This window comes from Sodiomyces alkalinus (genome assembly GCF_003711515.1).
Source record: "Sodiomyces alkalinus F11 unplaced genomic scaffold SODALscaffold_5, whole genome shotgun sequence".
NCBI lineage: Eukaryota > Fungi > Ascomycota > Sordariomycetes > Glomerellales > Plectosphaerellaceae > Sodiomyces > Sodiomyces alkalinus.
Genome location: NW_021167083.1, coordinates 61,791 through 87,356, shown reverse-complemented (window position 1 = coordinate 87,356; position 25,566 = coordinate 61,791). Strand labels below are relative to the sequence as shown.

Sequence of the window (25,566 nt, the reverse complement as noted above, 5' to 3'; positions counted from 1 at the left end):
GAAAAGAAGTTCGTGAAAATGTCTTCAACACAAAGTACGAAGTACCTGCAAAGTACCTTACCCTCCCTTGTCTTCATTGGATCCAACCAACCCCTCCGGCGCTTAACCAAACTGGTTCCTTGCGAGTACCTGGACCCCCTGAATATGGACCGTGTACGGAGCAACTTCCCTTATCCATGATGATTTCCTGACCATTGCGCACGACAGCCCTTCAATCGGACGATGTCGATGCTTGGTCTGTAACCAGAGAAGGGTCCGAGTTACCTTTCGCTCATCCTTCTTCAGTGTTCCAGCTGTGCTGTGGTACCTATTCCTTTTTGGCCTATCTCCCGTCGCCCTTTTCCTGCGTCCTTGTCCTTTCTGTCTATACCCAACTCTCTTCGAGACGCTGTAGGGTTAACACATTTTAATCGTTTTCTATTTCGAGAGCCGCCTGGCGTAGGCGCTACGAATCGGTGCGTATGATCGACGGCAAATATCAGTTCATGTTTCTCACACTCCCTTGTCCTACCTCCCACTACCCTTGTTTTCTATGGTCGACTGAGTGTCTGTCACATCACCACCCTCGGCAGATACGTGGCTGGTTGCCCGTTGCAGCCCGTGTTCCCTTCATCTTTCTTTTCTCCTCTTGACGTCTTCACCTTGGCGCTGGACTGGTGCTGGGTTCTCAACCGAACGCTGACATTCTTTCCGACAATTCCCAGTCTTTCCTTTCTTTCCTACCGAGTCCTTTGACTTTGCTTAATTTCGATTCGGATACTTTCTTTTAGCGCAGACGATTGTCTCTGTTCTTCTCGTACTCGGCTTGTTCAGCAGGCACTGAATCGACCGGAACGATTTACGACTTTTCTTATAAAAAATATAAAAAACCTCCATCCAGTCCCTCGCTCGCCGTCCCCCCTTGAACTCCGCAAGGCAAAACCTGAAAGAGTCGTCGAAGCGACTGAGACAAGCGAAAACCGGGAAAAGGGGGAAAGGCTGCCAAAAACGCCCCGAAGCTCCAAGGAATCGCTCGCCGAGAGAAGAAAAGTTACGGTACGAGTGAGATTCGAATCAGCTGGTCTGTGGTGGGCTTCAGGGCCGCCGGAGGACGAGGCGCACTTCGGTTTCCAACGCCAACGAAGGTCTAGAGACTTGTTGACGCCACGATGGGCTTTAACTACATGGCCTCCATGAGGCCGTCGGAGAGGTCAAGATGGACTCCCCTCACGCGTATGCTGCTCTCGGGGGAGATGACGCAGGAAAAACAGAAGGAATTGTCAGCGAGGGAGAAGTTCGACCGATGGATGATTAACGAGGGGTATCGAAGATTGTACGTCTCATATCCCGGCTCATGGGTTTGCTGCTCGCGAACGATTCTGGGGCCGTCGCGGTGTTGGTGCTGCATACTAACTGACAGTTTGACAGTTTCGTCTTCGTATTTGTCCTCCTTCACGGGCTTGTCTTTGCTTTCGCATGCGTCAACTTTGCGCTCAAAGACAACCTGCAAATAGCGCGCGACACCTTTGGGCCGACCTTCGTCATAGCTCGTTCGGCGGCACTGGTTCTTCACGTCGACGTAGCTCTCATCCTCTTCCCCGTTTGCAGGACGTTCATTTCGCTCGCTCGCCGCACTCCGCTGAACGGCATCATCCAGTTCGACAAGAACATCACCTTCCACAAGGTCACCGCCTGGTCTATCGTCTTCTTCTCATGGGTCCACACCATCGCGCACTGGGTCAACTTTGGCTTGATTGCCGCGAAACACAACCTCGGATTCTACGGCTGGCTCTTGGCCAATCTGGCATCCGGCCCAGGTTGGACGGGATATGTGATGCTCATTGCGCTCATGGGCATGGTGGTGACGTCGATGGAGAAGCCGAGACGCGCCAATTACGAACGGTTCTGGTACACTCATCACATGTTCATCGTCTTCTTCTTCTTCTGGTCCTTCCACGGCGCGTTCTGCATGATCCAGCCCGACTTCGCCCCGTTCTGCGTCAGCGTCGGTAGCAGCGCCACTGGCGTCTTCTGGCAGTACTGGATGTACGGTGGCTTCTGCTACCTGGCCGAACGTGTTGCTCGCGAAGTTCGGGGCAGGCACAGGACGTACATTTCGAAGGTCATCCAGCACCCCAGCAACGTGTGCGAAATCCAGATCAAGAAGGAGAACACGAAGACGAAGGCCGGCCAGTACATCTTCTTGTGCTGTCCTGCAGTGTCCCTCTGGCAGTACCACCCGTTCACGTTGACGAGCGCGCCGGAGGAAGACTACATCTCGGTCCACATGCGCGTAGTGGGCGACTTCACCCGGTCTCTCTCGACCGCTCTCGGATGCGATTTCGACAAGAAGAAGGATACCAGCAAGGTGGTCGGGGTGAACGGAGATGGAAGCGACGTGGATCCGGTTCTCCGTCGGGTGCTACCCCGAGTCTACGTCGACGGTCCGTTCGGTTCGGCGTCGGAAGACGTGTTCAAGTACGAGGTCTCGGTGCTCTGCGGCGCAGGCATTGGCGTCACCCCGTTCGCGTCGATTCTCAAGTCCATCTGGTACCGGATGAACTACCCGCAGAAGAAGACGCGGCTCAGCAAGGTGTACTTCTTCTGGATTTGCCGCGATTTCGGTTCGTTCGAATGGTTCCGGTCGTTGCTCCTGGCGATCGAGGCCCAGGATGTCGACAACCGCATCGAGATCCACACGTACCTGACGGCCAAGATCAAGGCGGATGACGCCACGAACATCATGATCAACGACGCCAATGCCGACAAAGATACCATCACGGGTCTTCGGTCGCCTACCAACTTTGGACGGCCCAACTGGGACATGATCTTCCGGGGCATCAGGAAGCTGCACGCGCCTGCCGAGGCTGGCGTCTTCTTTTGCGGGCCCAAGGGGTTGGGCAGCACATTGCATATCTACTGTAACAAGTACAGCGAACCTGGGTAAGTCGACCTTCCAGGTTGTTTTCCACCACCCTCCCCCACCTATGGCGCATTTCATGATGATGGGGAGGACTCGATAACTGAGTTGTTTTTGATAGCTTTTCGTTCGTTTGGGGGAAGGAAAACTTTTAAACCTCATTTGCATAGACAGGGAGGGCGGCATATTCCTATTTGGATCCCACGGCCGATTTCATGCTCTCCCTCGTTGGGGGAGGGGGGCGCGGTTTTCCACCTCGAATACACGCTCTCGATGGGGCCACGCCTGCAGGCTTCGGGAAGCCTCGCATTCTCACCCTCTCCCCATTTCCACCGGACCAATTTCTGTCGGTGTTTTCCACATCAGCGGACTGCCTCTCTATTACCAGCCGTCACTTAAAAAGGGAAACGAACCCAGCAAATATGAGGAGACTATGACATGACCAACAAGTCCCGTTGTCTTTCCTTGGGCCGGCCGAGGCCCATGGGCGTGAGTGAGGCCACGGAGGTTAAAAAGTCTTGCCGAGGGAGGGAAGAGTGATGGTGTGCGATGTTCATTGGACACGGGCAAGTGAGGATAATAGGGTTATCGCCATCCATTTCAGAGTATATAGTCTCATCTTTTTCATCACCTTCTCACCCATTCCAGCGCTTATATTATAGCACGTCGAAATATATATTTTTCCTTCTCTTACTATTCTCCTTCTTCCCGGGTGAGTCGAGTCATTGGGGTTACATTCGGTCGGCTAAGGTAGGAAGTATTAAGGGATGATTATGCGTATATACCTCGGCCCGCCTCCGGCAGGAATGCTCATTTGCATCTTGCTCGCAGGCAGAGTGCTGTGGTTCTCGGTCTAAGTAGCGTGTCGCACTTTTCTTCTCCCGATCGTACTGCCATTACGGGACATTAAATATATGTATATTCCGTCAACCGCGTGCATTAGTGTACCATACACGTGTAATGTATCCGTATAAGTGCCTGGGAAATGATTGATGGATAGGTACACGTACAAGTACTTGGTGTGGTTGACGAATAGCTGGCCAGCCACATCGACAGATCGCCATATGATGGGCTGAGACATACAACCGTCATATGGACGCAGACCACTAAGAAGCCCCATATCAAGACACCGTAGACCCCGACATTTCCATGTTCATCGAGTGACTTCATGTTCCCTGTGGATCCTTTCCAGAATGACGCTAAGTGGCAAGCCGGCCATTCCACCCGAGTTTATAACTACACGTAAAAAGAGTCCTGTCTTTATGTAGTAGAAGAGTTAAGAAGAAAAAAAAAGGAACAAAAAAAAAAAGCGCCTCTGAAGCTAGACAATTGATTTCCCAGTTTAACGCCGGATTTCTCTCGCATTTTATGGTCTTAGATTTCAGCTTATCAATCACGGTGTTGAGGCAAATATCACAACGTATATGCACGAACTTTCAAAATCGCTCAACTGCCCGAACATTGGCGACTGTCCGTCTCAGTCAGGACAAGCTTCAATAACACCCATAGACAGACACATTGACGACCTGCTTGTATTATTAGTGTCCTGAAGCAAGGTCAATATCTTCATAACAGGGACAGTCCGGACTTTTCCCGGTTTCTGGTTTTTTTTTTTTTTTTTTTGGCGAAGACCTCCCTCCGCGAAGATATCTTTGCCACCTCAAAGTCCAGTCATTCCGACTGGATCAGCGGTTGACTTCCCAGATATCACGCTTCCCGGACTGCTCCATTTCGGGACCCAAAAGAAGCAATCATTGCATAATCATGACTTCAGCTGATATCGCCGCCTCGGAGAAGGAGAGGCTCGATGAGACAGGAGTGCCGCTGGGTGGAAATGTCGCCGCGGACACCAAACCCGAAAGCGCCAGAACAGAGGCCGAGGAATCGGGTCTCGCGGAGGCTGCTGCAGTAGAAAAGAAGCTGGTGCGAAAGCTCGATCTCTACCTTATTCCGCTGGTTATGCTGCTATACCTTAACAGCTTCATCGATAGGTGAGTACCCTAGATATCCCACTCACTCGAGGTAAAAACAGCTCAAACCTTGCTCCCGGCCCCTTCTTCTTCTTCTTCTTCTTCTTTTGTCACTAACCCGTCTTGTCAGGGTCAACATTGGAAATGCGCGGCTCTACAACCTCGAAGAGGATCTCGGCCTTGTAGGCAATCAGTTCCAGGTCGCTGTGTCCATCCTCTTCGTGACTTACGTCTTATGCGAGATCCCTTCCAACTTAGTCCTGAAGGTCTTCCGCCCGCGACGCTGGATCGCCTTCATCACCGTATCGTGGGGAATCATCGCCACCTTGACGGGCCTCGTCGACTCGTACGGCGCCCTGCTCGCATGCCGACTGCTCCTCGGCGCCTTCGAGGCCGGGCTCTTCCCCGGCCTCACCGTGTACCTCACCTTCTTCTACACCAAGAACGAGCTCGCCATGCGGGTCGGCTACCTCTTCGTGTCGGCCGCCATCGCCGGCGGGTTGGGCGGCCTGCTGGCCTTCGCCATCGGGAACATGGACGGTCTGCGGGGCATGAGTGGCTGGAGGTGGATCATGATCATCGAGGGCATACCGACCGTTGTTTTGGGCGTTATTACTTACTGGGCGCTGCCTGATGACCCGGCGACCGCTTACTTTTTCAACAAGAGCGAGAGGGAGATTATGACTTTGCGCCTGCGCAGGGAGTATGGGAACACGACCAGCGCGCAGCAGTTTAATCGTCGCGACATGGTCAAGGCGTTCTCGGACTGGAAGGTGTGGCTGTTCTGCATTGCGCAGTTTGGCGTTGACACGATGTTATACGGTGAGTGGTGATGCTCGCAGAAGCCCCTGCCTGGCCCCTTTCCCCTTTTTTTCTTTCTCACTGACAAGGAGCATCATCGTCCTAGGGTATTCGGCATTCCTCCCGACCATCATTCATGCGCTGGGCGACTGGACGGTGGAGCAAGTTCAGCTGTTGACTGTGCCATGCTACTTCCTCGGCGCAGCCACATACATGGCGACGGCATTTCTCTCTGATCGAACAGAGAAGAGAGGACTCTTCTGTGTCATTTTTGGAACCATCAGCGTCATTGGCTATGCTCTCCTCATCTCGACAGTCCCTCACGGAGTTCATTACCTAGGGTACTGGTCTCATCATTCCCCGTGACGATTACGAGAAAAGTGCTAACGGTCGAGTATGTGCTTCCTTGCGGCCGCTGGATTGTATGTTGTCGTCGGCTTACCGCTCGCTTGGGTATGTTCTAACTTGCCCGTTTTCTCTTCCCACCATGCCGGTCATCGAAAAAGGAGAGGATGCTAAGGAGAGACGGTCAGCTCCCCAACAATACACCTCGATACGGCAAGCGTACCACTGCCAATGGTATGCAGCTGAGCATTGGGAACTGTGCAGGCATCATGGCCCCCTTCATATAGTAGGTTCATCACCTCAACCGTTTGTTTTACATGGATCAAGGGACCCATGTCAGACACAGCCACATGCTAACCGCTTTCTTCATCTTCTCTGGTGTAGTCCGACTGCCGACAGACCTCGCTATATCCGCGGACATGCCACTACCCTCGCCATGGTAGGAATGGGAACGTGTATTTACGCCTTCTTGTGGTTTTGGTTGAGAAGACAGAATCAACGCCGGGATGCGGGATACGTGTCGCCCAAGCAGCAGACTCTGTCCGAGGACGAGCTCGCAGAGTTGGGTGATGAGAGTCCCCGGTTTCGGTACACTATTTGATCGTGGACAATGTGAAAGATAGAGTTGGATGCACGATTAGTACAGAGTAGAATAAAGAAGGAGGGCGCATTGGGTGTATTATTCATACTACTACGGAATAATACACGATAATTTATAATTATAATTACAGCAAGTCCAATTTAACAAGGTACTTACGAATGACAAGGCAGCCTGGTTGTCAAAGAGTCATGTGACTTACGTTCGATAAGGTAATCGAAATTAATTGGCTTGACGCGAACATCCCCTGACCAAGCCTCACCGATGTTCACCGGTGAAGACGCGTTAAGCCGCGACTTATTTTTTTTTCCCCCACTACCCACACCTCGCTCCCATCTCGACCACCACACCGACATAAATAATGAGCGAAGAGGAGCAGGACTGGTCCGACGTTGCATCGGGCGTCGGCCTTTTCTCAAGTCAGAAACCTCAAGAAGCTCGCCCCATCGGATTGAGGGAACTCGGCCATAATCCGGACGACGACGGTGCCGCCAATTCTGAGCACGAGGGTTCAGCGTCCGAGGGTTCAGCGTCCGAGGGAGAGGAGGATACAGAATCAGAAGACGTCGACAACCCCAATTCTGACCATGAACGACTCGCAATGGATGGGCTTGAAGACCTAATCCTCAAGAGAGAGCCGGAGTCGGAACCAGAGGACTATTATGGCGCCAGTTCTGCGCATTACCGGCTCGCAGTTAATGGCCACAAAGGTCCAACGTCAGGCAGAGACGGGGATTCCGAATCGGAAGACGAGGGGAGCGAATATCCCCAATACAAGCAAGAGGGCGCAACCAATGGACATGAAGGACGAGTGTCCGTTGGAGAGGAGGATGCGGAATCCGAAGACGATAGCGACGACGCCGAGCATGACGAAAGAGTCGCTGTCAATGGACATGAAGGCGTGAAGACCGATGGAGGCGGCGAATCGGAACTCGAAGACGGAGAGGAGAGCATCGAATACCACGACGGTGAAGAGACCGCGCCTCTCCCAGCTTCGGCGCAGGGAAAGGAAGACAAGAGCGACGAGGAACCGGATACCAGCGGTGACGAAGTATCCGATGAGGAGGCCACTGGTAAAGTCTTTTACTTTCCCCTGACCCTTATGCCAGCCTTGTGTGCGCTCTTTCTGACGTGGGAAACAAAGTAAACTCGGAACGCGATCATTTCCCCACCGCGCGACGCGGAACGAACCCCGATGAAGATGTCTCCATGACACCGCCGAGCATGCTTCGCATGGCCGAAAAACGAAAGCGTCAAGACGAAGAAAATAACCATTCTGAATCTCCTAATCACAAGAGGAGGCGCGTTGTTCAGAACGGAGGTTCTTATGGAGCGACTCGCGACGTATACGACCATCCTTCCTCGCCCGACGGGGAATCGTCTTCTCCGTCGCGTGCACGCAGCCTTTCAAGCTCTGGTAAACGAAGGCAGCGGGCAAAACCGACATTCTCCCAGTCTCAGTCAACGTCGAAGGGCAAGGGGAAGGAGCCCGAAAAGCCACCTCCCTTAATGAATCGCTTCTTTTCGCGACTTTTCTCATCGCAGCCCGCATCGTCGAAGGCCGCACCACCAAACCCGTTCTCATCGCAGCCGCCCTTATCGAACGCTTCGTCCTCCAAGGCCACATCATCGCAGCCGTCGTTGTCGAGGGCGTCGTCCTCCAAGGTCCCCCCATTACAGCCGTCGTTATCAAGGGCGTCATTCTCCGACGCTCCACCCGCCCGGGCTTCTTCATCGGAGACTTCATCCTCCCAGGCTTCATCATCCGAGGCTTCGTCTTCCCAGGCTTCGCCATCCCAACCGTCTTTACCGAACGCCTCGACCTCCCAGGCTTCACCATTGGAGCCGTTATCAGTGAAGGTTTCACCGTCCAAGGCCGCATCATCCCAGGCACCAGCATTGAAGGTGCCACCGTCGAACCCCTCATCGTCCAGGCCCCCTCCCACAAATGTCGGTGCTTCGTCCTCTCGCACGAGAATCTTCACACCTGAAGAAACGGAACGCATCACAGTCGCCGTCGAGACGTACCGCGACAAGCATAACATGACGCAAAGGGAAGTGAACGACTTGATCCAGAAAGGCTTGGGAGTCGGTAGGACAGTAGTGGACACTGAACTGAAGAAGTTCTGGTCCCTCGTTACCGCCACATGTTCCGGCAAGCCACGGCAGAAGGTCATCGACTTCTGCCGCATGAGGTTCCACAATTTCAAGGCACGGGGAGGCCACTGGACCCCCGAGGAAGAAGAACAGCTCGCGCAGCTGGTCGCGCAGGGCGGAACGAAGTGGGCGAAGTGGTCCCTGGTCATGAACCGACATCCCAGGGACCTACGCGACAGGTACCGCAACTACATCATCTGCGGCAGCAACAGAGCCTCGGATCGATGGGCCCCCGAGGAGGAGGAGATGTTTAAGATGCATGTCCACGAAGCCTTGGAGGCGCTCGAGCGCGAGAAAGCGGCCAAGCCGGATAATTCTTTTTATGACCGGCCTCTGGACCAGTTGATCGACTGGCAGGAAATCAGCCGTCGGCTAGGCCGGACCCGAAGCCGGTTGCAGTGTATGTCAAAGTGGAAGAAGTTGCAGAGGCGTGCTGAGTCTACCTAGCAGCGTTCGGGGGCGCGCAAGAGAGTGTTCGGAGATCGGGGGCGTTACGGGAAAATACCCTGTTTATGTTTCGTATTCATGGCTCTGGGGACACATATTCGGTCTGCTTCTACTTTCAGGAGTCTGTTCTATTCATGCATAGTACTATTTATTTTAATCCTATTCAGCCCATCAAGTTCACCATTCACATGGGTTTCCTCTGGCAGCATCAACATGTCACCTACGCATCTAGGAACTATTCGCTTCCCACCGAATAGGCTCCTATGCAAGACCCTGTTTGTGCGGAAGTATAATAATGTACAAAGTAGTAAGTATCATTATAGGTTATTCTAGAGTATCAGTCAGGGCAAACAACCATGGTGGGAGGATCATTCATCATCTGCCAAACTACATACAACGTCCATCTCCCGAGTGGGAAGACAGGCCATGCTATAAACGAAAGAACCAACCTCCTCACTTTCTTCCCGCTCCTTCGTTATCCACATCGGCAACCCTCATTCCCTTCCGAACATCCCAAGGAATCGACGTGACGCTGTGTTGGAGCGTTGCGGCTGCTCGTGCCTTGTTTCCCTGGGCACTTCTTCTCGCAGGTTCCCAACCTCTGTCAGGCCGTCTTCCGACATGTGGGAAGGGATACGATTCGATTGGGTCGTCCTGGCCATTCTCTCATCCGAGTTTCCTTTTCTCGGCTCCTGTTCAGAGTCGAGTATTCCTCCCCCGCGCAAGGCCCTCGGCGTGGCTTGATTCTCGCGTGTAGAGGCCAACACCGAGTGTGATTGTTTCAAATCGTCAAGAATGTGTTGTTTACCTCGTTCGTGCTTCAGAGCTCCGTGCCCACCCGACAAAACTGACGGCAATGGCGTGGTGGCGGCGGAGAAAGACCTAACATATGGGAGAGGGCTGACATCCCTTCTGACTTGGCGCTCGGTGCCCCTTTCTACGGAATCCATTTCGCATCGAGATGACACTTCTGAATGCAACATATCGACCCTCTGGACCCCGTCCGGCGTACCCCCTATCGGTTGATCGAACAGAACTTGAGATGTGGATTGTTTCGTTGCAAGTCGAGCTGCCAACGGGGAGGCTGCAACCCCATCCGATCGGACTGAGAAATCGGCACGAACAGGCTCCGCATCGATGAGCTCATCCTCAGATAAGATGGCCGGGGATTGATGGGGGGTCTCTGAGGCCATTGCCATTGCCCCGCCACCTTGCTCGTTGCCAGGCGAGATTCGAAGCGACTGTAAAGAGGATGGAAGGCTCGGGGACATTGGGGTAACTTCTCGGAGTTCTTGTCGGCTTCTATGCCGTAATACTACCTCTCTTCTGGGGCCTGAACGGTAGGGCGAGGATGTGGGGGTCGCATTGCCAAGTTCACCGTCAGGACAGCTTCTCATCAGCCGCGGCGGGCCATGGTCAGTCACAGGACGACGAGAAGCTGGAGTCGGAGTGCGTCGAGTAGGAATACGAGAAGGCCGCCGCGGGCTGCCGTTCCGATGTGAATTTGATAATTCTGCAGAACCGGGCAATTGGACCGTTATGTTCGATCCGATCGGGAGCTCGGTAAATTGTGTCCTAGACTCAGTGCGTATCGTTGGACCAGGTCCATACTCGGGTTGAAGAGGAACTTCGCCTTTCGTTTCGTCAAAGGAAACTAACGGACTCGAACGAGGACTCTGTGACAAATCGGCAGGTGTCGTCATTGTCTTCGACTCGGGGTCGAGTCGAATAGGGGCGCCTGGCCTGGTATTGGCCTGACTTGTTCCGCCAGGACAGTCTGTGTCGGAGAGCGATTTCAGCGCGGGGAACTGGTCAATCCGCCTGTGCAAATCTCGGATGATCATCGACGATGGCGGCGCTTCTCCATACTGAACGTGACACGAAAGCTTGGCGGATGAAACTGCACCTGTTCGGACTGCCGGAGGGAAGAAATCGGTAATTAGAGCCTGTTTCTGAGAAGGAGACGTTCTGCCAGATTCAAAAAGCCCGTCAAACGCGGGCGACTCGTCATGTGGTGCCTGTAGTTGATTTAGCGGCTGTGAGCTGGGCGAGGACTGTCTGGACAGGACCTCAGAAATTGACGGAGACGCAATGGCAATATCAGGGCGTGATGAGACGCGGAGAGCCATTTCGCTGGTAGGTAAGAACGATATGGTTCTTGGAATGGAAGCAGGGTCGATAAAGGGATCCTGGAAATGCGTCCAGTCACGGTCCTCAACACAAGTAGGTTTCTGTCCTGGCCCTTGAGCTCTGAGAGCACCATATATCACTCTAGATAATCGTGATTCTTGTGCCGACTCGCACAATGCCAACGTCGATAAAGACAGTTTCAGAGGTGACACGGGCTGCAATGCAGGTAGGTAGGACAAGTAGTGGTCGACTGGGCGCAGGGGTGGGGGGTAACGTCCATTCAATACCATTCTGCTTGTCGATTTCATGGGGCTGTTGTTGGCCCGCCAAGCCATCTTGTTCCTCCCTTTGATCTGGTCCTTGCGTTTCACGGGTCAGTACTGATTGGGGCACTTCTGGAGGGGTCCGCGTCGGTGCAGCCGTCCGTGAGCATCTCTCTGCACTTAGTGTTATCAAGGTCTGCATTGTGGCATTACTGCGCGTCGGTGTCATCAGCGACGGAGCCGTGGGTGGTTCTGTGGCCCCAGTTTCACCATCGTGTTCCTGCGCTTGCGTTTCTATGGGGCTTCCTGGCCGGGTAGCACCTTGTTTGGAGCAGTGTGTGTCTGTGGTGACACTAGGAGGCGAGAGACCCGAGTCGGTATCAGATGAAGGGGCTTCGTACTCGTTTGCTTGTCGAATGCCGAGGCCTATAATACCCGGGAAACGAGTCCTTGTCCGCTTGTCTAAATCATTCGAAGGTCGAAGGTCGTAGTTTGCGCTGACTGGTAAGCCAGGTTCCGGATTGGGGGTGGTGTTGAGCCTCGAGGGTGAAGTCGAAACGTCGTTGTCGGTTGACTCGGTTGACTCGGATGGGTTTGACATCGGAGAAGTCATTACGAGTCTCGGATTTCCCAAGGGTATTAGTTTGAATGGTCCCCCGTGGAGTTGTCGTGGAATCCCGGGCGGTATCTTCGGTATGAGCATAAACTTCTCGCAGTACTCGGTATACAGAGCTGTGCTGACCGGAGGGGTCATGTTACAAACACGCCCTTCGCGTTCCGCCTTGGCTTTCTCGAGAAGATATATGCGTGTATACTCCATCGCGGAGAGTCGCGGCGCTGCCAGTTTGAAAGTCCATCCGGCGTCTCGCTCAGAGGCTTCAGGTTCATGTGGGAGCGACGGCGTTCCTTTAGCACCAGTCCGCATGGTGTGCGATGTGCTCAAGGCGATGGGCGGCATCTGAGTGAGAGCAGGGCTTGTGGACATTGACGGCTGGGGTGATCTGAATGAATCATTTCCAAGGTTAGGACTGGGGTAGTCCGCAACTCCTGCCACAGGTCTGATGGGATTCGAAATCTGCGTCTTGTCTACCCTCTTCGTGCGTTTAGTGCGTACTTCCGTCGTCGTTGGGATCAACCTATTTGACTTATTTGTCGAAATGGACCTGGCTCCTGGGGTGGGACATGCAGTATTAGTATTAGGCCGGTCTTCGGATAGGACTTGCGGAAGGGGGAACTGCTCTAAAAGATCAGTCATCGACAGTGGGCCGTCCCGCTCTATCTGGGAGGAGCTCCTCATTCTTGCCAGAGACTTGACCTTGACCATCATGTTGGAGCCTCGGGAAATGGACATGGAGGACGACCTTCTGGTCCCGCTTGAGGATTGTGGCAGCTCGCCAGTCTCCTCGGATCCGGTGTCGTAATCATAAACAGGGTCCCTGCTTCGAAGTTCCTTGGGAATAACCAAGCCTAGGAGGGCTTGCTGTTCCACAGAGCGACCCATTTCGCGGGCCAGGGGGTGTTGATAGAACTCAGTCTTGGAGACATCGTCGGGATACGGAATAATGTCAGGCTCGTCGAAGTCGCCAGCCCAGCAATGCCCGTCTGTTTTAGCCCCCGAGATTTCTCTTCCTGGGTAGCCTAGGAGTAGCGGTGTCACAACCGAGCCTTCGGCCGTGAGAAAGGACGACATGTCTCGTTCGACTTGTCTCATTGTGTTCGAGTCGTCCTCTGTCTGTGTTGCCGTTGCGAGGGGGGTTGCCTGTATGCTGTCGTGCGATTTGCGCTCTGCGCCATGAGAGTCGGTCATTGCAGCGGTATCTGAGGAAACACGGTGATCATGCCCGAAGTCCACCTTGGAAGTCGGTAACAAAATGGTTCCCTAGCGATAGTTCTTGTCCGTCCTGATGTGGGCATCAGACCTCAAGATTATCCTGGGGGGCAGCAAGGCTTGCTGGGCACAATTAACCGACGGGTGTATTTTGGTTTGCTGTGGTCGATGCTGTCCCTTCGTATGCATAGTTAGCCCTTATAAGTTATAAAGAACTGGCGAGACTGAGGCTTACGGTGAAAAAGGTTGAAGAGGTAGGCAAGTCAGGAAGACGGCTGATCAAGGGACGGGGAAGGCACGGACTTGGGCTGCTGCTTCCAAAAAACAAAGTGCCAAAGTTGAGTGAGTAATCGTAGGATGTGAGTACTACGTACCTACCTGGGCACCTGCCTAACCTAAGGCAAGGCAGGCAGCTTTTTTCCAAGCAAGCGTTACCTTAATCAGTTCTCATCAGTCAAGACAAAATACCAGGTAATAAGAAACAAATGACTATGGAGGACATAAACTAATCGAGGAGGCCAAAAGAGTCCGGGAGGTTTGCTTGGCGAGGCGGCGTGGGGAGTAATCCTCTTGCCTCTTTTCATCGACGTGAGATGCCGAGACGTCGGGTTTCTTTTTTTACTTGCCTTCCCATTTGATATCTCAAGGGACAGCGCTTCCCATAGTACAAAGTAGAACGAGGAACTTCATGCCTATATTCATGTTATCATAGAATGGCATACATAACATAGTGATGGTGTCATGCCTGGCTGGTGGAGCATGTTGTGAGAGCTACGGATCGTGATATGAGGAAGCGAGCCCCAGCGTCTAGACTGATACCAGTCGAATACTAGGGAACGGCATCGCACAGAGCAAGTAAGCACAATGACTTCTCTGCCATAAACCTTTACATCGATCGATAAAGGTGGAGGGTATACTATAAAGACAGTAGGTATGAGGGTCCCTTGGGTAGGTAGCTGGTTGAAATGGTCGAATGCTTCAGAGAAAGAATGACGAAACCGAAATGACGTTGTCCTGATCCTGTGCCTCTCTGAGGTACCTTACCTTAGGTACCCGGCCACTGTATCTGCCTCGTTCAAGCCACACGTGGCGCAAGGCGTCAAAAGCAAATTAGGGGTCGTCTCCCGTGGCTTAGCGTTCCACCAGAAACGGTTAACGCTAACCCACGTCGCCCAACGGTCACCTTCTCCCCGACACTTTCCTCCCTCCTCTTAATGTCTACAGTCCATTCGCCGTTCCCACGGCTGCCGCTCTTTCGGACTACACGTCTTTACAATTACTGGTTCATTTCCATGATCACCTCGAAGAAACTATAGGTCCAAGTCGACTGCCGGGCCATGTCGCGGCTGTCGCTGAGGGCTTGGCCAATCCTGCGGCCCTTACAAGTCAGCCGAATCATACCATGGTCACATGTTCCTGCGTCATGGTTGGGCACACCGACTGCTCCAGTACGCGTAACTTTCTCCACACAAAGTTCCAAGAGGACCGGTACGTTACGTGTGCTTTCTTCTACTTATACTTCTATCTTCTATCTTCTTCTTCTTCTTCTTCTTTTCTTTTTAGACCCTTTCCCCATATTGGTCTCGGTGAAGTTGCCCAGAGTTTCTGCACGACGAGCAGTCGTTCAGTCAGTCCCTGACTATGGCGACTCCGGCAACCCTGTGACTCCGGCCTACGACTTCCTGGACGCAATAGCAACAGGACACGCTGGCCGAATTTACTTCGAGAACCGGCGACGGCATTTATTTCGCGACGACGACACGTAGCCAATGCACGATCATGCACAGCACAGCATGGACAATATACCATGCCAGGCAGACCGATAACGTATCTGATGCCTCCACGTCTTCAAGGGTCTGACCAAAGTGGTGCACCGGCCAGGTCGTCCTTCCCGAAACCGCCGGCCAAGTGGCCACACTTATACTACATTGCAATAGCCTTTATAACACTGGATGCCGGGTTGGCTTGCTCGGAGGAGCTCTTTGGGGTCTTGGAATGCCGTGGCTGTGGTTGATTGCCGAGACCATTTTGCCGTAGTCCGTTCAAGGAGTTGTTGCTGCCCTCCGTTCTGCTTGGCACCGCGTGCGCTGACCGATGTAGCCCAGCAGTCTGACCCAGAACCGTCGTCGACATCGTCCCACAAATATGAAGAGCCATCGCTTCCGAAGAAGATGCTGGAATCCGCCGCGACATCCTTCGCCTCTATTCTCGTCCTCGCCGCAGGTTTTGGCATTGCCGCCTATGTCTATCATAGGTCATACAAGCTCATAGTCTTGAAGAAGATGGCCCGTGCCTTTGAGCCCGGCGATCCGGTTCTCGAACTCGCTGCCATTGGAAAAGGAGTACCCATGTCTCCCGCGGACGCCGACGATCGCTGGGTGATGCGGCCCGAGCAGAAACGTGTCGACGAAATAGTTCGAGGAGAGGAAGTCGGTCACTACCATCTGCTCATCGGCGACAAGGGTACCGGCAAGAGTAGCATGCTCATTGAAGCGATGCGCAAGATCGATGGTGACGGGGTGGCCATGTTCGAGGCCCACGCCGATCTCGAGATTGTCCGCATCCGCCTTGGCAAGGCTCTCGACTTTGAATTCCACGAGGACTACATTGGCGGCTACTTCAGCGAGCGGGGACCGCGCGATTCCACCGCACTCTTGGACATCGAACGGGCCCTGAACAAGCTCGAAAAGGTTGCCATTAAAAAGCGTGCCGAGCGGGAAAAGCCCCTGGTGCTCATCATCAACCAGATGCACCTCATCCGCGACGACGAAGACGGCAAAGACCTGATCGAATTACTCCAGCAGCGCGCCGAGCAATGGGCGGCCGCTAACCTCGTGACCATGATATTTAACAGCGACGATTTCTGGGTGTACGAGAGGCTCAAGCAGCTTGCCACGCGGATGGACGTCCTGCCTGTTTTCGACTTGCCAAAGCAACGGGCCACCACCGCCCTACAGAAGTACAGGTTAAAATACTTCAACGAGGAGCTTACCGACGAACAACTTGAACAAGTGTATAGCCTCGTCGGCGGACGGCTGTCCTTTCTCAACCGAGTGGCCAAGAGCCGGGATATGTTGGCAACATGCAGGAGGATATGCGAGACCGAAAAGAAATGGTTCCTCAATCAGTGCTGGATACTGGGCCAGGAAATGGACGACGACGTAATGAATCAGCAGAAGTGGGCTGTAAGTAATTCACACCTGCCTTCCCACACCCTCACCCTTCCCCCCTCTTCGGGAAGCCTGGTCCTTTACACCGCACCTCCTCTTCCTGGATCAGTTTTGCCAATCGACAAGGGGCTAACAGATAACGTCAACAGGCTGCCGCCATGGTTCTCGCTTCAGCCCTGGTCGATAAAGAGGCGTCTATGGATACATACGACTCCAACAGTGGTCACAAGCTCCCTTCCTTCCCATTACATACCGCTCAGCAAATCATGACTCGCGCCGACCTCATTCGCGAGATGGACCGCCTCAACCTTTACTCCATCACTTCAGAGGCCGAAGTCAGGGCGTCGTCCGTGCCGATGCATCATGCTTTCCGGGAGATCTGCTCAGAGCCCAGCTTCCATGAACATCTCGACGCCACTATTCTCCGCATAGCTGACATTGAGAGTCTCGGCCGCCAGAGAGAGCTGGTGGCTAAGGATCTCGCGCTCGGAGGGCATTACGAAATAACGAAGCAAGGGAAGGATGGCATAGCTGTGAAATTAGTTCCGGGCGAAGATCGAGGCATGTATCCTGGCTGATACAGCACATTCACCTTTGCCCGCCGATGGTACCCCCCCTCACGATATGGATTTGGTGGTCTGCTTGGCACGAAGCAAGGTCCCTTGAACGGACCATACCGGAACGCTAGTTCCTCACCCTCCATTCTGCAATGACTCTTACCCCTTGGGATGTTACTATGTAAGCTACCTTACCGTGGAAAGATAGAATTTCGTCTATATTTGTAAAAATCGCCCATATAATGCAAAAAAAAAAAAAAATTTGAACCACGGTACACGAGTTTGTTGGACAGAGAACAAGTAACAGCAAAGAACTGGCAAGGAAGGGGCGAGCACCCAATTTTATATTCTTCATATTCGTTGCGGCACAACGCACATTCCAGTCATCTCTGCCGACTGGGACCGACAAGACTCAGCCTGGAGGCATAAGGCGGTCTGAGTGGGTCTGCGAATTTGCTACTATGTTGTTGAGTTGGGGTATATAACGCCAAGAAATGTCGCCATGCCGTAACCCTGGAGAATGCGAAAAATATAAGACAAAAAAGAAAAAGCGACACCAAGACATGTTGTCGTAAGTAGCATACACCACCCTTGAAACTCCCTATGCCCTGGGTCATTTGTTGAACGCCATGATGATGATGATGCTGATGATGTGAGGATAACGCTGCAAAATAAACGAGAGAACCAACACGAGGGTATACCCAAACGCGATAAAGCTGGATTGACAGAAGATGACCCAGGCAAAAAAAGAAAAAAAGAAATGCGGAACCCAAACGGATTGGAACAACGCCAGAGTCGAAGAAGACAGCCCAACATAGACGTGGACTTCGTGTTGTTAATGCACCAGTGGCATGGCTAGGTGCAAAGATAGTCTGCACCCATCTTCAGGGCGATACTCTGCCAGTCCCAAACCGAGTACCAGTCTCCTTCCTCCATCAAACGCCAAACCTCTTCGAGCAGCTCGAGGACCCTGTCGCAGTTGCGGAGCCCGGTATAGCCACGGACCTGCCTGATGACTGCAATAACTCGACTTTGCTGTGCTTGTTCGAAACAAGCAACTCCCAGGATCTGGCAAGGGACCAAGAGTAGCGTGAGCGCGGGATCGAACGGCTTGAACCCTTCCATCAGCGTTAGAGACTCTTCTACCGCGGCCGTTATTCGAGCGTCGTGATGAGGGGGACGTCGGATGGGAGCGGGCGAAGCAGGCGACTGCTCCAGGGATGTCGAGTTATTTACGCTGCACTGGGTCTGATCCGATTCGTGCGTTGAGCTGGTTCTTGACGGATTTCGAGACCCGGGGGGGCTATGCTGTTGAAACGCCATGGGCGCGGCACAAGCAGTAGTCGGTGGCCCTTGGCTGGGTGATGAAGAGGAGCTCGAAGCGGTAAGTGGCCGGGATGATTGCGACGCACGACGCGACGTCGCAGGGGAAACAGGCATGTTAGCTGTGATGAGATTTGACGGAATCCAGGGTAGTTTCCCGGACGTGGTTGGTGGGTAGATGGCCCGAAATAGGTGCAAGAACATCATGTGCTTGTATACGAGTCCCACTCGGTGCCGACTATCCCCGGCGGGCCACGAGGGGGACCATTGCTCGATGGCCTCCTGTATCTCTTGTGCCTGCCAGAGAAGATGGTAATCGACACGTGTTTCCGAGCCAAGGTGGATATTCCTCCGGATGGTATCTTTGATGGTTGCGATGTCGGTAAGGTGCTGAAACAACCCGTCGCCCACGCCCAAGAGCCGTGGCGACTCGATGACAGTATGCGGGGCCCAGTCGTGATCGCTGAGACGTGGGAAGTTCATTCCAGGATGCCACAGAAGCTCGTCGGCGAAGATATGGTACTGGAAGAACTCGGTAATAAATGCGAGAAATGTTGGATCCTCCGGTGGGGTTTGTTGAATGAGCCTCTGGTAGCCACGGAGATGGACGCGGTGCTCGCCATGCGGGTTGCCCTCGATGAGAGTGCCGATGAGCAGGCAGAGAATCTGGGCATATCGAGCACAAAGGATGGTCCGATGATCCACTTCCTCCTCGTCTCCAGAGCGTCGAATGTCGGCGTGGAAGGATTCCAGCGCCTGCTTGTGGTGGTACTGCGACCTTGTTTGTAGCGCTTCTCGACCGGTGGTTGGGTTCTGCCGCAATAGCTTGATGCCGTACGGAGTATCGTAGTCGATGTGTTTACTGCTCATGGCGAGAATGGAGTGCATCACGCCCTGGTGCTGGTTGGCCAGAGGTAGAATAATGTCTTTGAAGGCGTTTCTGGCTTCGCCTTCCACGGTGAGTACGTTGCTCAGGCTGACGCAGTAATGCTTCCAGAATATCCTGTCCTCCACGGTGACAACGCCGTGGAATAAGGGCTGCATGTTGAAGACCAGAGAATCTTCGTTTCCTTGATAATCTGGCCGGTTTGTCAGAAACATGTATCCTCAGACGCTTTGTTGTTTGTTTAGACTGATGTGCGAAACTCGTACCATCGCTGGCCTTCTCCTTCCCACTCTTCCAGAGCTTCTTCTCGTGGTAGCCTTCGCAGAGCACGGCGTTCTTCTCGCAGTTCATGCCTATTTTTCGCAGGGTCAGAAATGTCACCCAAGGCTGGGGGGCTCACATCGAGGCTTTGCCTCATCACACTTCTTTTTCCGCTTCCGGCACGTAATACACCCAGTCTTCGACCGCCCCTTAGTGACCTTTCCTGTATTGACCGCGGAGGTTTGTGGGTGTTTTCGGGGCCGGCCCCTCGGTCGTTTTGGTTTTCGATGGGTCGGGGATGGACCATGTGCATCGTCGTGAAGGGTAGGGGTTTCCTTTACGTCGTCTAGACTGAAGTCGTCGTCCAACGGTTCCAGTTTCGGCATCGCCAAAGCGTCATCTGAACCTTGGTCCCAGAGCATATCGGTGTCTATTTCCGTTTCCTCCTCGGCGACCCTCTGCTCACTCGTCCATGAATCGGCGCGCGCTGAGAAAGGAGGAATCATCGAGTTGAGGGGCGGCGGCTCGAGCAGAGGAATGTCGACACAGTTGCTCATGGGGGAGAGTTGGCCCGTGGGTAATTGTGGGATCGCGGCAGTGTCGTCGCATGTCGCGTGTTCTGATGATGATGACCCGGCACGGGAGGTTTCATAGCAGAAGGTCGAAGACGGGCCGTGATTATCAAGCTCTCCCTCGTCGGCTAATGTGGGAATTGACGGAACGACCATTTTCCTCCCTTTTCGTTTCCCTTCCTGCTTGAACACAATACCATGCCACTCGGGTATGCGGTAACGATGGAGAAACTCGCCAAGGTTGAGAAGATTACCGGGCAGGCGAGGCTGGGCGGAGAGAGATCAGGAAGGCAACGTGGTGGTGGGTGTGTTTGGCCCATGAAGTATGGGCAGGTTAGTTACGGAGAAGAAGGCGAACGAGAAGAAGCAAAAGACAGAGGAGCCAGGTCGAGAAGAGCCCAGCAACGGGCCGTCGTGGGGAGGAGGGCGAACCGGTCGCTGTGAGAGAAGGGGGGAAGTGGAAGGGAAGGACGCATGGGAGAGTGGAGATCTTTGTCGTATTGGGGATAAGGCATGAGACGATTTGGGACGAAGTGTTGTGAGGGGTGTGCTGGGGGATCAGGACGCGGGATGCGTCGATGGGGTTGTCGCTGCTACCTACGAATAATTACATATCGGCAGGTGGGAGGTGCCGCACGCCGAGACAAAGCTACTGCACACTACCTTACATAAAGGTACCGAGTAACGCTGTTTAATTGGTCCCCGTGCCCATAGGTTCGAGTAATAACATAAGATGGATATTTCGGAATAACTTCGGATGGGTCTCAAAGCATCAGGGTCTTCCCCGGTAGATCAGGTACCTTACGAAGGTACCTTCCTTACCTCACGGATGGTACACCGATCCGACCTCGGGATTCGCTAATGGTCTTTGTTTTATTCCTTTTTCTCCTGTATGTTTCTTTTAATCCTTTATATAAGGGTACTCTTGTCCTACTAGCACTGGACTTTGTGTCTTGCAAGGTTGCACACCTTGGGTGCTCCGTAAATCCTGTTAGAGATGGGAACCAAAGTGGGGGTTGGTTTTGCCAAGAAACGATGGTCCTGGCAATTGGTGCCGTGCAACCCGGAGAAGGCAAGGAGGCGGAGCAGCTTACAATGTACTGTATCAATTAGCATTGGCTGTAGAGGTAGGTAGGAATCCCCGTACATATCATCACGTCCAGACGAAGTACACATATGCACAGTTCTTCTCCTTACCTAAGGTAGTATTGGATATAATCTCCTCCTAAGTGTTAAGTAAATCGTATAAGAGGAAGTAATATGATACGAAGTACGGAGTAGAATTAAGTTCAGTGTTGGGGACAGGATCAAATGAGGGGGTTGGGGGTAAAAGTGCGGGTGGACCTGGTGACCAATTGGCGTTTGCTTCCCCTTACCTCGCCAAGGACACTTTGTAGGAGAGTGGATAGGAGACGAAGCTTGGCATACCGCTTAGCAAGGTCTTGGCCAATCTTAGACGGGGAAACCTATAGTTGTAAAGTGAAGGGGTACTAAAGTACCTAGAATAATAAATTCTGTCCGCGTTAATTAATTCCCTGTATTATTATAGTCCTAATAAATAAGCTACTTATAATAACGAGGAGAATATATAGGAGCCTAAACGTAATATACCGGATAAGCTTATTAATACCTACTTTAAGTAAAGGCTAGCCGGGGATAGGCCTAGAGTACTATAGAACCACGACTAGCCCTGTTAAGTTCTTTTTTCTTCCTTTTGTTTAATTTTCTCTCCTTAAATAGTTAAGCCTTTTTCTTCTCCTAACTCCTCCCCTTAGGTAGTCAAGTATTATAGTTATAACGAGATTATCGAGTAGGTAGAATAAAAGTAGCGACCGGGCGTACCCTAGAAGTTATTAAAAAAAAAACTAGTCGTCGAGATATACTATTAAGCGCTTACTATAGTTATAGGTCTTTAGCATAACCCTTACTTAATCTCTACTTAATCTTCTATATATACTATTATAGATGTCTATTACGGTTATGGATTATCGGCGTAACTCTTTAACTCCAAATCTAATAGGGTAGGTACCCAAGGACCCTCCCCGTTTTCCTTTATATATACCTCGCTTTACCCCGTAGTAGTAATATTTCTACTTATATAGGTATTTATAGTATAGGCATAGGACTATAACGGGGTCTCTAGGAGATCTATGCCTAACTAAGCGCTTCGGACCTCGGGGATTAGAATATACTAAGGGTAGATATTAGGAAAGAGCGAATAGAATGCAAATCATATAGTACCTATAATAAGAGTCTCTACTACCTAAATTAAGGACATAAGAGACTTACACAGATATAACTTAGTATAATACACATATATAAGATTTCTACTCTATCAGAATTACTATATACCTGCTATATTAACGTGCGATAACTTATAGAACACGGCGGACGTTAAAAAATTGAAAATCCGAGGCGTGAAAAGGAGAGAAAACGGAAGAGGATAGAGTTATAGAGGCGTTAAAGAAGATAGCCCCAAAAATAATATGCAGTCACTATTTCTGCCTAAAAAGGAGGAAGACATGAAGGTAAACGGGGTATAAGAAGGAAGGACATAAATTTCTTTTTTTAAATATATTATATAACGGCACCGGCTCTTTATATAGATTAGAGGGATATCGGCGCCGGGGTTTTATATAGATTAAAGGGATACCGATACTAGCTTATAGTATAGCAATAAAGTGACTAAGGACAGGATTACAATAGGTCTAGGACGGGTTCTTATATTAGATTAATAATAGGAGGATATTAGGAACACAGGCCTAACGCCGGGTATAGTCGGGAAAGGTAGCTATATCCGACGCCGGCCGCTTATAAGAATAAGAGTACTCCGGGGGAGGTCGCCCTATTAGGTGTCCCTGCCTAGAAGATAAAGATCGGGGCTAGGCCGGGTCTATCATAGGACTATACCGAGCTTAGGTAATGCCCCCTTCTTAGTATAGAAAGAAGTAGCGATTATTCTAATTCTTTAGGACTACCTATGTTCGGACTAGCTATAACTACTACTTAATCCACGCCTGCTCTCTTCTAACCCTCTCGCTACTACCTTTCTACTCCTTATAACTACCTACCTAATATAACGTAGGTAGTAGTGGACTAATACTGATTTATTATAACGATTCTAAGTATCGCCCTTTATAGTATATATAAACTAGCTAGGCGGGGCGGGTCGGTCTATGGTAGTTATATTTATATATAATTACGCGCTATAGAGTTATATAGTACGGGCTACCTAGCAGGGCCCCTTTTCTATTATTAGTGCCTCGCCTGTTATTTACGTCATTATTGTTAGTATTTCTGCGAGGACCGTTCCTGTCGCGATTATTATTATTATTATTATTATTATTACGGCGTTATTCAATACCTTCCTCTTCGTATAACAGCGTATTAAATAGAAGAATAAGATTAATAGTCGTTCCGGAGTTCTGCTTTGTATAGAAAACCCACCACTTCTTAAACTACTAGCATAAAATGAACAGGCTATTAAGGACGTTAGCAGCCAGGGGTTCGTTATTATATTCAACTCTAACGAACTACAGGATTCCACGGAGGTCTTTATACTTAGTGATAAAGTCAGCGATATCTCCGTAATCCTATAGCTTTAAAGTCGAGGCTTCTATATTCATTTTTTGTGCGAATTTGAATATCGTTAAGCTTATACTTATTAAAGGCTTTAATAATATGCTAGGGACGCTTAATATTCTTAACTTCTATCCAGATAGCCTTATTAAGAGTAAAAAGGAGGAAGGTCCTGGCTCTATCATAATTAGCATTATAGTCCTTATAGGTATCGATCTTTATCTACTAGTTTATAAAGAAATACTATATATTAGAAGATATAGAGGGTGCCGGAATCGGCTTTTCCGGGCGGCCGGCTATAGAAACGAGCGTATCTAGCTATTACACGGTGCCCTCGCTAATACCCTTATCGGAAGTGCCGCGGATATAGCACTCCTTAAGCTCCGGGGTCTTAGCCGTAATGCGGTTATTCCCCTAAACAAGGGCCTAATATCGGGCGGCCTTAGCCTTATATTAGGCAGCGTGGAACCAAGGGCTATAGTTCTCGCGACCGCAAAGAAGGGGGACCTTATAGAAGTCTAGGTTATTGCCTATTTTAACTAGATTTAGTGTTCTTTAGCGAGAACAAGAGTCGAATTAACGATAGCCTTAAGCCGTAAAACGATAAGCTATAGAAAGGACGCTATAAGCCGGAAGGGCGAGCTATAGAAGAATAGAGACTAGGTTACAAAGGAAAACAAGGATCGTTCTGCCGGTATAATAATATAAAAAGGCGATAGTGTAGGATATAGTCAAAAAAGGGGGAGGAGCTATCTAGTTTCTAAAAATACCTAAAAAGATAATAACTTATCAGTTACTACTATATAAAATCATAAGATTAACCCAGTAGGGTTATATAGGACATCGTGTTAATTATAGAAATCTATTACTAGGCTTATCCTAAGTAGAATTTAGCTATAGTACTTATATATAGTTATCTTTTCTAGTAAAATACTATCCTTTTATTATACCGAAGCTACTAGAAGCTTCTACTATCTTTGTATATATAGATATATAATCGGTCTTAGCGGTGCCGAGCCGATATAGTTTTACCTTAGAAACTCATAGTAGCCTTATACTAAAAACGCTTTTAAGCGGTTATAGCAGCTTTTTGCCTTATATTCTACGCTATCTAGAAAGAGTAGGGTTATTCAGACTATATATATAGCTCGATTTCCCACCTTAACGTAAAATATTCCTCCCCCCTTTCTTATATTTATATATAATAGTCAAGCAACTCAGATCGACTTAAACACACGCCTATCGACCACGGGCGCGTAACTAGAGTAAAATCGATAAAACCATTAAGATAGCGATTATAACCACCGTCTCCCTCCCGGGATACTATCGTAGCGGCACCGTAATACCGGCGCTACGGTATAGCTAGAAGAGATATAGGATAGTGGCCCGATCTCGTCTATACAGAATTCGTAACGGACCTACTTTTCGTAACATTATAACTGGATAAAGACGTAGTGGCACCAGATCGTCAAGACAAAGATCAGACAAAGAGGTCAGTCCAGCGAAACCACGATACATAATCAAAACATAACTAACACCGCTATAACCTTTAGCGAAGAAGTAGGTCGGTAATCACTATTCTGATCAGGGCAACGTAAGTTAAGCTAGAAAGATACCTTAAACATAGAATAAGTAATTATAAAAGAGGATAATAATTATCTCCTAATCCCTCGATAGGGATATCCCGAGCCTGTCCTTAATATATATATAGGCAGCGGATCCAGCGGCCTTAAAAGGGGGGTTATATAACCGTCTGCCGAACCACTCTAACGCCGTATCT

General features: G+C 50.9%; 8 protein-coding genes across 8 annotated transcripts; 4 read left to right on the top strand and 4 right to left on the bottom strand.

Annotated features, from left to right (window-relative positions):
- Nucleotides 1–18: 18 nt before the first annotated feature.
- SODALDRAFT_359445 (hypothetical protein) lies at nucleotides 19–3,396 on the top strand (the record flags this gene model as incomplete). Its single annotated transcript, XM_028614178.1, has 9 exons — nucleotides 19–34; nucleotides 208–295; nucleotides 428–487; nucleotides 573–703; nucleotides 881–1,041; nucleotides 1,131–1,312; nucleotides 1,408–2,922; nucleotides 3,070–3,245; nucleotides 3,350–3,396. 9 exons carry the CDS (start codon nucleotides 19–21, stop codon nucleotides 3,394–3,396), a joined length of 2,376 nt encoding a protein of 791 aa, XP_028466168.1.
- Nucleotides 3,397–4,528: 1,132 nt separating this feature from the next.
- SODALDRAFT_295016 (MFS general substrate transporter) lies at nucleotides 4,529–6,691 on the top strand. Its single transcript, XM_028608770.1, has 6 exons — nucleotides 4,529–4,890; nucleotides 5,000–5,691; nucleotides 5,777–6,011; nucleotides 6,066–6,123; nucleotides 6,204–6,301; nucleotides 6,400–6,691. Exons 1-6 carry the CDS (start codon nucleotides 4,664–4,666, stop codon nucleotides 6,614–6,616), a joined length of 1,527 nt encoding a protein of 508 aa, XP_028466167.1. The 5' UTR covers nucleotides 4,529–4,663; the 3' UTR covers nucleotides 6,617–6,691.
- Nucleotides 6,692–7,189: 498 nt separating this feature from the next.
- Nucleotides 7,190–7,704, bottom strand: SODALDRAFT_160683 (hypothetical protein). Its single transcript, XM_028606932.1, has one exon. It carries the CDS (start codon nucleotides 7,565–7,567, stop codon nucleotides 7,295–7,297), a length of 273 nt encoding a protein of 90 aa, XP_028466166.1. The 5' UTR covers nucleotides 7,568–7,704; the 3' UTR covers nucleotides 7,190–7,294.
- On the top strand, nucleotides 7,638–9,421 carry SODALDRAFT_160680 (hypothetical protein). Its single transcript, XM_028606931.1, has 2 exons — nucleotides 7,638–7,691; nucleotides 7,758–9,421. Exon 2 carries the CDS (start codon nucleotides 7,823–7,825, stop codon nucleotides 9,215–9,217), a length of 1,395 nt encoding a protein of 464 aa, XP_028466165.1. The 5' UTR covers nucleotides 7,638–7,691; nucleotides 7,758–7,822; the 3' UTR covers nucleotides 9,218–9,421.
- Nucleotides 9,422–9,498: 77 nt separating this feature from the next.
- On the bottom strand, nucleotides 9,499–11,794 carry SODALDRAFT_160675 (hypothetical protein). The gene has a single exon (XM_028606930.1). The coding sequence runs from the start codon at nucleotides 11,680–11,682 to the stop codon at nucleotides 9,712–9,714; it is 1,971 nt and encodes a 656-aa protein (XP_028466164.1). The 5' UTR covers nucleotides 11,683–11,794; the 3' UTR covers nucleotides 9,499–9,711.
- Nucleotides 11,795–12,755: 961 nt separating this feature from the next.
- SODALDRAFT_350602 (hypothetical protein) lies at nucleotides 12,756–13,599 on the bottom strand (the record flags this gene model as incomplete). Its single annotated transcript, XM_028613492.1, has 2 exons — nucleotides 12,921–13,599; nucleotides 12,756–12,780 (listed from the first exon to the last, which is right to left on the bottom strand). Exons 1-2 carry the CDS (start codon nucleotides 13,415–13,417, stop codon nucleotides 12,756–12,758), a joined length of 522 nt encoding a protein of 173 aa, XP_028466163.1. The 5' UTR covers nucleotides 13,418–13,599.
- A 1,049-nt stretch (nucleotides 13,600–14,648) lies between these two features.
- SODALDRAFT_332919 (hypothetical protein) lies at nucleotides 14,649–17,425 on the top strand. Its single transcript, XM_028611834.1, has 3 exons — nucleotides 14,649–14,926; nucleotides 15,539–16,623; nucleotides 16,758–17,425. Exons 1-3 carry the CDS (start codon nucleotides 14,776–14,778, stop codon nucleotides 17,184–17,186), a joined length of 1,665 nt encoding a protein of 554 aa, XP_028466162.1. The 5' UTR covers nucleotides 14,649–14,775; the 3' UTR covers nucleotides 17,187–17,425.
- A 595-nt stretch (nucleotides 17,426–18,020) lies between these two features.
- SODALDRAFT_277974 (hypothetical protein) lies at nucleotides 18,021–20,057 on the bottom strand (the record flags this gene model as incomplete). Its single annotated transcript, XM_028608090.1, has 3 exons — nucleotides 18,021–19,567; nucleotides 19,635–19,727; nucleotides 19,775–20,057. The coding sequence occupies 3 exons, from the start codon at nucleotides 20,055–20,057 to the stop codon at nucleotides 18,021–18,023; spliced, it is 1,923 nt and encodes a 640-aa protein (XP_028466161.1).
- Nucleotides 20,058–25,566: the final 5,509 nt, after the last annotated feature.